General features: G+C 46.1%; 2 protein-coding genes across 2 annotated transcripts; one reads left to right on the top strand and one right to left on the bottom strand.

The window, feature by feature from the left end:
- The first annotated feature begins 464 nt into the window (after window positions 1-464).
- On the top strand, window positions 465-6234 carry LOC109292955 (torsin-1A-like). The gene is made up of 5 exons (XM_019510645.1): window positions 465-683; window positions 1231-1496; window positions 3609-3784; window positions 3875-4002; window positions 4450-6234. The coding sequence occupies exons 1-5, from the start codon at window positions 479-481 to the stop codon at window positions 4698-4700; spliced, it is 1026 nt and encodes a 341-aa protein (XP_019366190.1). The 5' UTR covers window positions 465-478; the 3' UTR covers window positions 4701-6234.
- Window positions 6235-7511: 1277 nt separating this feature from the next.
- LOC109292954 (torsin-1B-like) lies at window positions 7512-13202 on the bottom strand. Its single transcript, XM_019510644.1, has 5 exons — window positions 12977-13202; window positions 12305-12570; window positions 11140-11315; window positions 10409-10536; window positions 7512-9685 (listed from the first exon to the last, which is right to left on the bottom strand). The coding sequence occupies exons 1-5, from the start codon at window positions 13161-13163 to the stop codon at window positions 9444-9446; spliced, it is 999 nt and encodes a 332-aa protein (XP_019366189.1). The 5' UTR covers window positions 13164-13202; the 3' UTR covers window positions 7512-9443.

Below are 13202 nucleotides of genomic sequence, written 5' to 3'. Positions count from 1 at the left end.
TGTAACTCAGAATTTCTGAAATCCTTGCTCCAGGCCGGCTCAAACAAACGACGGGGACCGTCCACAACACGACTGTGCTGGCTGCTGGTTTTCCGTGGCTGTGGGAGTCATCTCTGCACCTTTGCAGCCTGCGTTTTGTTTGCTTGGACTGATGGGGGTGGGGGGGAGGAATGTTCCCAACTACTGGACTCGTTTCTGGTGTGCTGCCCTCAGATGACGCGGGTTGGGTAGTGCCTGGCTCCCTGTGCAGGGGTGGTGTGTGTGCAAGTACAACAACTGCATCTGAAGGAACAGGGCAGCTTCTCCTTGTCTTGTCCAGCTGCAGCTGCAGCTGCAGGGCCTGGGTCACGTGGCTCGCCCCGCCCGCTCCAAGATGGCCGCCCGCGCGCTCTGCCCCAAACCAAAATGGCGGCACCGGAAGCGGCGGAAGCGGAAGCGTCTGTGAGGGGCTCGGGGCAGGGGCCCGGCGAGCCCGGGGATGAGGCGGCTGTGGGGCGCGGCGGGGGCTGCCCTGGGGCTGGCGCTGCTGCTGCTGAGCCCCGCGCGCGCCGTGGAGCCCGTCAGCCTGGGGCTGGCGCTGGCCGGGGCCGCCTCGGCGCTCACGGGCTACATCTCCTACCGGCCCCTCTACTGCCTCTTTGCTGAGTGCTGCGGGTCGCGCCCGGGTCGGCACTTCGGAGCAGGTGCGGGGTGAGGGGCGCTGGCCTGTGAAGAGAGGGGGTGGGGGGCTGGCCTGTGGTGGGAAGGCATCCTGTTCGGGAGGCTGCCTCGTGAGAGGGGTTGGGGCGCCCCGTGAGGGTTGCTGGGGGCAGGCTGGCAGGGCGCAGCAGCCTGGGGCAGGGCTGGCCCTGGTGTGTGTAGCGGGCAGGCCGAGCCTGGGGCTGCCGAGTGCAGGCGGATGGGTGTGGGCCCCAGAACCGTCTGCAAGGGCAGGGTGTGCATGTGCATCCCAAGCCCTAGGCTCCTGTGAAGCGGGGTGGAGGTATCATTGGTATGAGGGCAGTGCCATCCCTAGGATCAGCCCATCCCATGCAGGGTTTAGTCTCCGCAGGCCACATCTCTGCATTAGGGAGGCAGGTTGCTTCTCTTCTAGCCAGCCCAGCCCTTACCTTGAAGGAGCGAAGCGGGTTCCTCAGGTCTGCATTTGGAAAGGGCTCCTGCTTCCCGAGTTCTGACTTTAAACCTGCCGTCTCCCTTTTTTGTGTGCCCTGGCTGGTGTGTTTGTCGCAGCCCTGCAGCAGGATTTGGAGAAGAGGCTGTTCGGCCAGCACCTCGCGCAGAAGGTGATTGTCAAAGCCGTGACCGGCTTCCTGAGCAATGCGAACCCCAAAAAGCCTCTCACCCTCTCGATGCATGGCTGGACGGGCACAGGCAAGAACTACGCCAGTAAAATCATTGTAGAGAACATTTACAAGTCAGGCTTGAACAGCAAATACGTCCATCAGTTTGTGTCCACTTTGCATTTTCCACACGCAAGTCTCATCAGGCAGTATACGGTAAGGACACGTTGTGGAGCTGGTCACACTTGAGGATTGATTGTGTGGGACAGCCCTATTGTCCCTTTCTGAAGGGTGTAGAACCAGCGGTTCCCAGTCTGTGGTACATGTATCACCAGGGCTCCGCAGACCACCTGTCAGTGATTTGTGCTAACAGCTTTATTATAATTCCTTTATATGACAAAAATTTGCTGGTGGTACTTAAGGTTGTATTGTTTTAAATTGGTGGTGTGCAGTCTGTCAGTGTTTGGGAACCACTGGTGTAGAAGATGGTGTTTATGCACCTTTTTAACATCCCTCTTGAGAGGGAAAGTATGAGACCTTTCATTTTCCCTGTTGTATATTTTGGTCCAACAGTTTGGTTGACTTGATGATAACTGGGATTCTGGATACAATTGGGTATAACACTCGGATATAATGCTGATAGGTGCTGTAGAAAACCTTGAGAGAGATTGAAACAGCTATCGTGACCAAAGCCGGGAAGTTGGGAGACGGGTTTAATTTCCAACTGTAAAGTAGGGGTAGTACCTCACAAGGAGTGTTACAGCCCAATTATACAAAGATCATGAAGTGCTCGGGTGAGCCAGTAATAGGGTCATAAAACTACCTGAGACAGAGAGACTGTGCGCAAGAAATGGCATTTCTCTGAGTTCTTGTTCTGACTTTGCCACTGACTTTTTTGGACAATTCACCCTCCTTTCTTCCTGTGAATTATGGTTGATCCTTTTCCACCTGTTCAGTAGTTGGCAAATATTTATATTATATCCTGAACGCATAGACGTGGGGTGGGCAAAATATGGCCTGTGAGCCAGATTTGGCCCATCAGCTGTTTGGATCCAGCCCAGAGGTGGGCCCCCACCAGTTGACTGTATCTGGCCTGTAGCTGTCTCTGCATTGCTCTGCTTGGGGTCTGAGTCCTGCCTGCACTTGCTGAAAGTCCTGGCCCTGGCCAGTGCGCACAGCTTCCTGGAGGGACTGCTGCTGCTGCAGCTGCCTGGGTACTGCTCATCATGTTCTCCTTCCCCGGCTGTGCCAGCAGGTAGTACAGGGCAGTGACGGCAGCTGTGAGGACGTGAGCCTGGCACCATGTGCCCAGCCAGGCAGGGTGTTGGTGGGGGAAGCTGCAGCCAGGTGGCTCTGCCCTAGTGCTTGGGGCTCCAGCTTCCAGCTGCCTTTCATGCACTCCGCCCATCTGGTGCAATAAACAGCTACCTGCGGATAACTGACTGGGTGGAAGGCGGTGAGAAAACCTAAGTGTTCTTATGTGATGTAAGAAAACACTTGAGTAAGATTAGCCACTTTTCTGAACAAAATCACACATTTTCAAATGTTTTAAATTCCCTCCAATTAGATTATGTGCTAGTGGTTAAAGGATAAAACCAGACATCATGAATTCTAGATTTTGTTCCCATCTAAGGCTGTACAGTCGGTCACTGGCATAGCTAGGAACAGAGCTTCTTGTTGACTGCATTTGAGCTAGTAAGTGGATGTATGGTACTTTGAGGTCAAAGGATGAAGTGTGCTATGTAAATGCAAAGTGTCATCCAAAGGAAGTAGCATGTTGTATAGGGCATCACTTGGTCCTATTAGATCTCTGTTTCTTATTAATTGTCATTTTTTGGCTAATGTACAGTTCTGTCCTCTTTGATGCTTGCACAAAATCTTTTCCTAAGAGCAGATTATTTCTGGCAGCTCATTTTCTGAGTTCTTAAGGTTATTTGAAGAACCCTCAGCAAATCTCTTGTGGTATTATTTCATCATTATCATAGAATCATAGAAGTAGGGTCAGAAGGGACCTTGCAGATCTTCAAGTCCAACCCCCTGCCTGGGCAGGAGAAAAAACTGAGCTCAAATGATCCCAGCTAGGTAGGCATCAATCCTCTTCTTAAAGACCCCCAGGGTAGGAGCCAGCACCACTTCCCTTGGAAGTTGGTTATTTATTGCTCCGATACAAATTTCAGTGAAGAAGTCCAAGCTATGCTGGATGACAATTTGATGTTAGATCTTTTATACAAAAGACGGGGATCTAAAGTCATCGCATGCTCTGTGTGCTATGTTCAGTATGATCTTGTGCACGTGGAGCTTACATCCTTGTATCTTTGTGTACCGTAGGATGACCTGCAATCCTGGATTCGGGGAAACGTGAGCGACTGCGCCAGGTCAATTTTTATATTTGATGAAATGGATAAAATGCATGCAGGACTCATAGACTCCATTAAACCATTCTTAGATTATTACGAGCAACTTGATGGGGTGTCTTATCGACAAGCCATCTTCATCTTTCTCAGGTAAGGAATGGCCTTGAATCGCTTACAGTGCTAAGACTTGGGGACCCGTGAAATAGTATCCAGCTCATAAACTTTTTCTCCTTAACATAGCAATGCAGGGGCAGAAAAGATAACAGAAGTGGCACTGGATTACTGGAGAAATGGAAAGAAAAGGGAAGACATAGGCCTCAAAGAACTGAATGATGTGGTCTCTCTGTCTGTTTTCAATAATAAGAATAGTGAGTAATATTATTAACCATGGGTTTGTAAATCCTTGTGTTTGGATTGGTGGTTCTGCATCCATGTCTGGTAATCACACTGATTTTTCTGCATTTCCTTTCTGGAATATACTTGAGAATCAAATGCTTCTGTTGGAGTGGTCTCCAGTGGGATTTATAGGATTCCCATGAAACTTCAGTGTTTCACGTGCTTTGAATCTTCAGCAGACTGCTTGAATCTTTTTAGCAGAATGCTCTGCAATGCGCGTGCTGCCCATAGCACTGAGCTGCTGTCTTTGAGAGAGGTTGCTGTGCACCTTCACAACATGATGAGTAGCTCTACTTAGTGAAATGTCATGCCCCAGCCTTATTCCTCTTTAGAAATGAGTTGGATGCCTCAGCTACTTAAGATAATGCTTTCTATGAATCACTGCCTAAGAAAATACCCTTCTTCTATTTTCTTTGCAGGTGGCTTTTGGCACAGCAGCCTGATAGACAGAAATCTCATTGACTTCTTTGTCCCTTTCCTACCTCTGGAGTATAAGCATGTGAAAATGTGTGTCAGGGTGGAACTTGAATCACGTGGCTACGTTGTGGATGAAGACATTGTAAACGAAGTAGCTGATGAAATGACCTACTTCCCCAAGGAGGAAAAAATTTATTGTCACAAAGGATGCAAAACTGTATACACAAAGCTGGATTATTATTATGATTTGTAGTGTTTTATGATGCTGCAATCTGCAAAGGAACAAATGAACTTAATCAGAAGCTGTGGAAAAACCAAAATGCTTTATTATTTTTCAAGCCTTTTTTTTTTTTTTTAAAGGGTACATTACCATTTTTTAATTGTCTGTCTGAGGTACTTAAGTGGCAGTGGACCGGCATTTTTATTCTGGGGGAAACTTTCAGTAGCCACAGCTCCAAAAGATTTCAGGCCTGTGCTGGTCAGTTCAGAAAGAACTGTCTATGGAGAGGTTGCCCATCCCTTATGGATCATTGTTTAAAAATGCTTATGATTTTTCTCAAATCAGGTATTGATTGTTAGTCGTGCAGTAGAACACTGGCTCATGTGCAATGCGTATTTTCACCAAGTTATCATTCAATGTGGAAATGATCTTGAGATTGTACAGCAATTTTTAAACAGAGCTCTCATGTCTTCCTCGGAGGATGCTTCCTCAGAGTTCTGGTTGGACATATTCCCAGACCTGCTTTGAAAGGTGGGTATGTAGTTATTTTTCCTTAAACAAAAACACCTTTGGTGCATTCAGCTCTGTTGGAACCAATAGGTGACGTCCTTATGCTTTGATTTTATGCAGTGCCAGTATGAACATCTCCTTTGGTGCCAAACAGCGTTAGCGGTGTGGGAAGTCCAACCTGGTAGGGGAATATTTTTAAACAACGCTGAGTTAACAAAACAAAACAACTAAAGCAAAATCCATGACAATGTCCCTGTAATGGAGGTACTATCTTTTTTTAGCTGTTTTGACCTGTGAATTTGGGTACTCCATTTGTGCTCATGCTGGTGCTTTTTCATCTTTCTTGGAATGATGTTAAAGGGTTGTTGGCTAAAATCCAATGACGCTTCTTGTTTGGATTGTTGGCTTCATAGTCACAACCACCAGAAATGGAAATCAAACCTGCTTTGTATGTTTCTGCTCTTTCCTTGCTTTCCCCGCAAACATTATAAAGCACCTGCTATTGAGGAACAGATGAAGGCAGCTTCAAAAGCTTCTGGGAACATGTTTAATTACTATAAGGATTCAGCTAAAGGCCCTATCAAACATCTGCCAGCCCTATTTATAAACATCAGTACTGCTGACCTTTTTCACTCTGATTTTTAAATAAGACTTGTAATTGGTCAATAAACCTTCTCTTACCAGAAAATGCTTATTGGCTACTCTTCCAGTATGGGTGAATATGCTTAATGGACTGATTTAATCCTTAACTCTGGGCACATTTGTTGCCTAATGAGGAAAGCTTACAATGGCTGCTTTTTGCTTGAAACATAGTTGTGCATGGATACAAATATCTGGTTCTTGGATACTCAGGGGGTTGGTGCTGGAGATGGACCATGCTTTTTCTCATTACTGAAAATGACTTTTGGAAGCCTAAACTTGCAAGGTTTTTAAAATTGGAACAAATTTAAGTTTTTCAGAATTGTCTCACTGTATTTTTGGGGAAGAAAAACTGAGCAGCGAGACTTGTGTCTTTCCTGTTTGTTCCTGTTAAAGTTGGATAACTTGCTAACTTCAATCTGTTAGTTCATTCTCAGAGCTTTTTCTTCTTACCCTGGCATATTTTGTATAACGCAGAGTTTCTGAAATTCTAGCTCAGGCTGGCTAGAACAAAGTATAAGAACTGTCCAGAACACAGCTTTGCTGGCTGCTGTTTCTCTGAGGCTGTAACAAACTATGGTGAGTCATCTTTGCACCCTGCATTTGTTTGCTTGGACTGATGGGGAGGAGTATTTAAACTAGTGCTCCGTTGAGATGACTTTGACTGACTCCTGCCTGGCTTCCTATACAGGGTTTGTGTGTGTGAAAGCACGCCGACTGAATTTAGGATATATTTGAAAGGGCAGTGCTTTTTATGTACAGAGACACTTGTATTGTAAAGTGCTTAATCTATAGCAGCCTGTAGCAATATTTGCATTAGTGTGGACAAGCCCCATTGTGGACATGAGATGCAGTTTTAAACACTAGGTCTTGGCTGTGTCCAAATGCATGTATGCAGAGGGCTCAAGCTTGGAGGTATACTTACCTCAACACCACAAAAAATTAAGCAATGGTCATAAGTGAGGCTGTAACACAGAGGCCTGTTACTTTGCCTCACTTCCCTTCAGCAATGTCAGGAAGAAGTAGTAGGAAAAAGGAGGCAGCATGAACAGGTTTATGATGCTCATGCCAGCTGTTAGGAGACACTCCATTCCCCCCCACCCTTTTCAGTATAGAAGCAGTTAAGCTGCAGATCACTGCTGGTACATCACAGACCAGTTCTGCTGTTCTGAAAGTTCTTCAGTCTGTTCTCACCTCTTCACATGTAACCATCCACCCCACCAAAGCAATACTCAGCTGCTCCATATGCATGGAGGGGGGCAACGCCTTGTATTACTACATAGAAACTGTTGTGCATTTAAGTTAGCAAAGCCCAGCGTTGCAACAGTTCTTCAGCATAATCAGTGGAGCCATCTTGGATATCTGTCATCAAACCTGGTGAAAGAGAGGTTGTGTCAGGATTTTCTCTTCCACCACGAAGGACTTCTCAGGAGGCAGCATGGGAAGGAATCCAATCAGTGTCACAGGTGTTTGTTCCTACAACTTGTTCTATCTGAGAACACATTCACTGAAGTGCTGTTTAAGAGTCTGCCCCTTGAGCATGTTATATCAAGAATGGGCAGCTCCATCATACTTTCTAATAAAAACGGCAGTTCAGCACAAGAAGGAGACAAAACAGAAGATACTTAAGTATAAGTAGCTGTAAAATAACTTTCAGTTGCTTGGAAGTACCGTTTAAAAATCAATACCGACTAAAAAGAGGGATAGAAGATTTACTGCATCTATGACGTTCTGATGACACTGGCATTTTAAAATTGCACAAGTACTTTTACATTCAAAGACATCTGCAGGAGATGCTTCATCTGGAACATTATTCAGGAACATCCGAATAAGGAACAGTTACTGCTGCAGGCAAAACATTACACATCAAAAGCAACAGTCCAATGTCCCAAGGTTAAGAGCTACAGTTCGTTTTAGCTAGTTGCAGAGTAAACAGTGTCCTATCGTAACAAATGGCATAAAGTGTAATTCAGTGTCAAGAGGTTAACCTGGACAGTTAAGCTCTTTGGCTGGTTATTTTGTATTAAAGGCAGCCAGTACTGGGACATTAAGATATTGTACACGCTTGTTCTTAAAAGTGTGGATCCATTATATGAGGAGGAAGTTAATTCAGCAGCTATATAATAATCCACTCCCTCGCATAAGTCTCCGTTGTATTGTAACCAAGCTACAAAGAGTTCTCCCAATGGCAAGTATGTCCTGTCCATTGACACAGGCATTTCGATCTCACATCGCAGCACTGGTCTTTGTGTGTGTGGTGGGGGAGAAGAAAGAAGTTTACAATCATATCTAACTTAACAAAGGACTTAAACGCCACCCTTACTAGGTAGCTGAAAGGTAATCCTCTTCCAGCTTCTTACCTTCAGCTTTCCATTTCACCTTGCCTCTGCAGACAAGATGTTTCGAGCTGACCACAGCATACAGCCTCTTGCTTAGAAAATTAATGGTAACATAAGAAAAATCTACTTAAAAAAATACAACACCATGTGGGAAGATTGCTCTTTGACCATATGTCTCATCCTCTCTTCCCCCATGATTCTATAGAAATGAACTTTATCACTGAAGTGTAAGCACAAGAAGTACAAAGTACAAAACAGTATAAAAATACACTCTTAAAAATAATTTCTACTATGAAGTAACCTTCAAGCAGGGGGGAAGAGGCGTTGTCTTCCCATAGCTGCATCATGTGGGTTTAATTCAAACAATGGCTATGGCTTTGCTGTTTACATGAACAGAATCTGACCTGACCGGTTGTAACAGTCAAGTGTTTATGAATTTTCCTACCAAAAGAGAGTTATTGGCCTGAGATGCTGTAACAGTCAAATCCTTTGGAACAGTTCCCCCTATTGAAAGACTCAATCCTGTTGGCCACTGAGGAAAAAATCTCCTAGGTTTCTTTACATTCAGACTAAATATGAAGGGAATTTTTTTGGATACAGACAGACAAATGATTCATTTCTTCTCTTTCCCACCACCCAGTAACAGATCTCCCTGAGCTCACCATGACTCCAACATTGCCATAGCAAGAGACAACACTTGTGTCAGAAATTCTGGAGAGAAAATGACCTCCCTCCCCATGAAGCACAAAATGACCAGCCCCTTGCATACTGCAAGGAGTCCTCCTAGCAGAGCAGCCTTTGGACTAGCAAAGTATCAAGGTATTTACCCTGGCATGGGCTACAGGCACTTTGACTCTTGCTGAAGTTAGGGCTAAAACGTTTTTCTGATTTCACTAGGAATCAAGCACTTCACAGACTAGACAAAGATTATAAGGTACCTAGACAGACTTCATTCTACATTAGAGAGAGTTGGGGGAAAGAGATGAGGAGGTAAGAATTTCATCTCTTGAAATATAATGCAGGGAAGGTCATATGCAACAACATATGCTAGTCTCTAGAAATCTTTGAGCGTATCAGAAAAGGCAACTCCCAAATACCTGCCAGGGTAGGCAGGAGCACTGCAGCTTTAAATAGAAAGAGATCTGCATGGTTATCATCTAGAAGTCCTCCCACATGCCTCCAATTGTTAAAAAGTGTTTAGTGCAAAAACAAATTGCAAAAAACCTCTAAAAAGTGCTTTGGCGAGGCAAAGGGGCATCAAGTTCATTGGTCCGCTTCCTTTGATGTTTCAGTAAAAATCCAGTTTGGCCTGCACTGTCTTACAGCCTTTATCAGAGTAGATTCTCTCTCCTTTCGGGAAGAAGGTCATCTCATCAGCCACTTTCTTAACAACTTCCTCATCAATTGCATTCCCACGGGACTGGATTTCTGCCCTGATGCACATCTTCACATGTCTGTACTCCAAAGGCAGGAACGGGACAAAGTAATCAATGAGATTTTTGTCGATCAGGCCGCTGTGCCAGAAGCCACCTAGGAAACAGCAGGCAGGGGATAAGTGAAGCTCCTTTGTGCGCTATACAGCGATGTCTCTGTCACTTTTCTGGGCAGGAGAGTTTAAGGAACTGAAATGTGAATCCAGTTCATGGACCACATCCCCCCACTGCTTTCAGACACACTGAGCTTACATACCTGTCTATACCACTAGGTGCATTGATTCAAATCTGTCCACTATAATGGTGCTAGCTAGTACCAAGTATAGAGCAAGAACAGTTTGAACCTTGGGCAGTCTGCCAGTGCACTTCAAGCCTGACTTGCAGTACTTTCTAGCCCAGCTGTACATCTTCAATTTTACTGAACTATTAAGTGGGTAGGTGGGCAACTCAGGCAATGGCGGGAACTGCCTACATGCTTTTTGTTTGGAACCTAGGCCAGGTTATAAAGAGATCAGTTTGAAAAGATGAATGGATTGTGAATGTTTCCCAGGGCCCAGAAACTTAAAGCTTGTGTCTAGGGAGAAACAGCCACTTTACTTTGTAAGGGCCTGACCCTGGGAAATGCTAAACAATAAGCATATGCAGGAATCAGGTGCTGGGCAAAGCCCGCTCCTGGAGCCAGGTGAGAGCGCTTGCATCATGGGATCCAGCAACCTTTAGAGGCAAGATGGAGCAGCAGACATTAAAAACCTCACGTGGAACAATAACTCCCTACAGTTACAAAGGCAGAAACCATACCCTTCAAGGGAAAGTAACTCACTATTCTTATTATTGAAGACTCCCAGAGACAATACTTGTTCCAGGTCTTTCAGGAGTATCTGCTCCCTGTCTTTTCCATTTCTCCAGAAGTCTAAAGCCACTTTGGTAATGAGGTCACCACCTGCGTTGCTGTTCATAAAAGGAACAAACAGTTTACAACAGATCAAGCCTGGAGGAAACCAACATTCTCTCTCTAGCAGAATTACCTTTATCTGCATAAGGTTTTCCATGTTGCCACAACAAAAAGCCTCAAACCAATGCAGAAGCTTTCAGGGACTTCCCATTCTTTCAACTTAGGCTGGTTCCACCTAAGTCGTAACAAAATCATCTTGAACCATCCAAGGGTTGTGAAACCGTCTCTTCACCCTCTGGTAGTAAAGCTCAATACCAATGCAACACTCCCAGCATAGGAAATAAGGGACTGAACTCAGGATCTGAGTTCTGATCCTCCATGTAACAGGGTGTCTGTTCTCACTGGACTACCACCATGGCTCACTTTAAGGTAGTAAGTGCTGTGAACTGCAGGGCCTAATACAAACAACTTATGGACATGCTTTTGTAGTTCAGGAGGAAGGATTTGGGCTCCTGGACCAGGAAGACCTGGGCGCTTTCTCTCTCTCTTGAAGCTGGTAATTCTGACTGACCAAGACACACCTCAGCATGACAGTGAAGTTCACAGGAGAGCATGGATTTCCTGCAGTACCTTAGAGTTACTGAAAAAAGGCTACAAACCTAAGGAAGATGAAGATGGCCTTCCGGTAAGACACGCCATCAATCTGGTCATAGTAGTCTAAGAAAGGCTTGATGGCATCAATGAGGCCAGGGTGCAATTTATCCATTTCATCAAATATGAAAACAGAGCTGGCACAGGCACTCACATTGCCCCGAATCCACTTCTGTAATTGGTCCTGGGGCACAAAAGAAGGGTACAGCGGAAAATCAGGTCTTGCGGTTGGAGGGTGTACAAGTTACACATGTACATACATGAAAATCAGTATGGAGGGAGGCATCACTTGAGCTATATTTAGCAAGTATCCAGAAGCCAGAATATGAATCTCACCCCTATTATTTGATGATGTTCACCATACAGCATTTTCTTTCTGTTAAACGGTCAAAACTTGAATATCAGCACTCCAATGGAAAGGTTGGGAGAAGAACCCAAGCATGGGACGAGAAAATATTTCTTCTTGTTTAAAAGAAAAAGAGAACCAGTCTGTGGGAAATTACGTTTTTAAGTGTTAAAGTTGATGGGCCTACGTTTGTTCCTTAAACCTGTGATCTCATGAAAACTTGCTGGGAAGAGAATTATTTTATAAATCTGGAAATAACCACCCCTGGCCTTTGGCTTGTTTAGCATTAACTAGGGTAATTTATTTTGTAACAGCAAATGCTATAAAAATGGAGGTGGGGCAGCAGTGTGAAGGCAGGAGACAAACAGGAGGAGGAAGCAATTTCAGCTCTTATTACAGGTCATTAACAAAGTGTCCCTTTCACTTTCCTTTTCTTGGAACTTAACTCAGTGCCTTTTGGTTTTCATTCAGCTGTAGCAACACAAGAGGCATCATGTTTAGCCTCTACCTCAGGGGCGGGCAATTATTTTGGGCAGAGGGCCGCTTACTGAGTTTTGGCAAGCCATCCAGGGCTGCATGACAGGCAGCTCAGGACAGATAAATATTAATTTTCTAAAATTTTTAGGGGCCCCGTGGGCCAGATAGAATGGCCCCCGGGCCGCATTTTGCCCACCCCTACTCTACCTCCACCAGCCTGAATGTTTAATGTCGCCCAGAGACACTGGCTACTGACAAGAGTGCGTTATTTCAGTTCTTGAGACACCCGAGTAATCCCATGGTCCAAAGTTTTAATTTTACTGCCATGACCAAGGGGAATTTGCTTTTACCTTGTACTGAGTAACATTCTGGTCATGCGGGAAGTGTAGTGTGGATACAAATAGATGCACAAACTTGCTCTTCAGTCCTTGTTTGTGGATGTTCTCAGCAATAATCTGGCTGACGTAGTTCTTCCCCGTGCCTGCCCAGCCGTGCAGGGAGAGAGCAAGTGGCTTCTTGGGATTGGTGTTGTTCTTGAACCCAACCACTGCCTTCAGGATCACTTCTTTGGCAAGGTGTTGCCCATAGAGTTTCGTATCCAGAACCTCCTTCAGGGCTGAGAGGCGAACAAGGATGCCAGAAAACAGTTTGCGAACAGAGCATCAGTTTTCATCTCTCTGCCTTGTATCTTTAACACATGAGGAAATGTTACAGGGGGCTTGGGAACAGCTCCAGGAAAGATCCCAGCCATAGCAATACCTTCACACTTATATCTAGGAGGCTCTTTATGAACACGGACCCGGCCCACCGGAAGCACGGCAGGTGAAGCACACCCTTCTCCCCATTTTATAGATAGGGAGCCTGAGGCCAGGAGCTCGGTGCTTTCCAAAACGCAGCTGCCAACTGGGAACAGGACCCCCCCAGTCAGCCCCCCGCCCACTGCTCTCACCACTGCGCGCTCCTGCCTTCTCCCCTAGGAAGGTCCCAAGCAGCCCCCACCCCGGGCTGCCCGGCCTCTGTACCGGTGGCGTTGGGCCGGTCCGCGTCGCGGGGGCAGCACTCCACGAAGCCGCAGTAGAAGCGGGGGTAGGAGAGGTAGCCCGTGAGTGCCGAGGCGGCCCCGATAGCGATGCCCAGGCTGATGGGCTCCAGCGCGGCCGCGCCCCGCAGCACCAGCACCAGCACCAGCAGCTCCCCCCGCTGCGGCATGACTGCCCGTGCCCCGACTGCCCGCCGCGAACTACAACT

The sequence above is a fragment of the Gavialis gangeticus genome, unplaced genomic scaffold (genome assembly GCF_001723915.1).
Source record: "Gavialis gangeticus isolate Ggan-Ray unplaced genomic scaffold, GavGan_comp1, whole genome shotgun sequence".
Classification (NCBI taxonomy): domain Eukaryota; kingdom Metazoa; phylum Chordata; order Crocodylia; family Gavialidae; genus Gavialis; species Gavialis gangeticus.
The sequence above is the reverse complement of the archived record's forward strand: the minus strand, read 5'-3'. Positions and strand labels throughout refer to the sequence as shown.

What these genes read in the sequence shown, in the direction of transcription:
- LOC109292955 (XM_019510645.1), top strand. Translation starts at nt 479, where the DNA reads ATGAGGCGGCTGTGGGGCGCGGCGGGGGCTGCCCTGGGGCTGGCGCTG. An exon ending in GTCTCATCAGGCAGTATACG is followed by an intron (nt 1,497 to 3,608) that starts GTAAGGACACGT and finishes TGTGTACCGTAG; the next exon opens with GATGACCTGCAATCCTGGAT. An exon ending in GCCATCTTCATCTTTCTCAG is followed by an intron (nt 3,785 to 3,874) that starts GTAAGGAATGGC and finishes TCCTTAACATAG; the next exon opens with CAATGCAGGGGCAGAAAAGA.
- LOC109292954 (XM_019510644.1), bottom strand. Translation starts at nt 13,163, where the DNA reads ATGCCGCAGCGGGGGGAGCTGCTGGTGCTGGTGCTGGTGCTGCGGGGC. An exon ending in GCCATCTTCATCTTCCTTAG is followed by an intron (nt 10,537 to 11,139) that starts GTTTGTAGCCTT and finishes TTTTATGAACAG; the next exon opens with CAACGCAGGTGGTGACCTCA. An exon ending in AGTCTTCAATAATAAGAATA is followed by an intron (nt 9,686 to 10,408) that starts GTGAGTTACTTT and finishes GCTGTTTCCTAG; the next exon opens with GTGGCTTCTGGCACAGCGGC.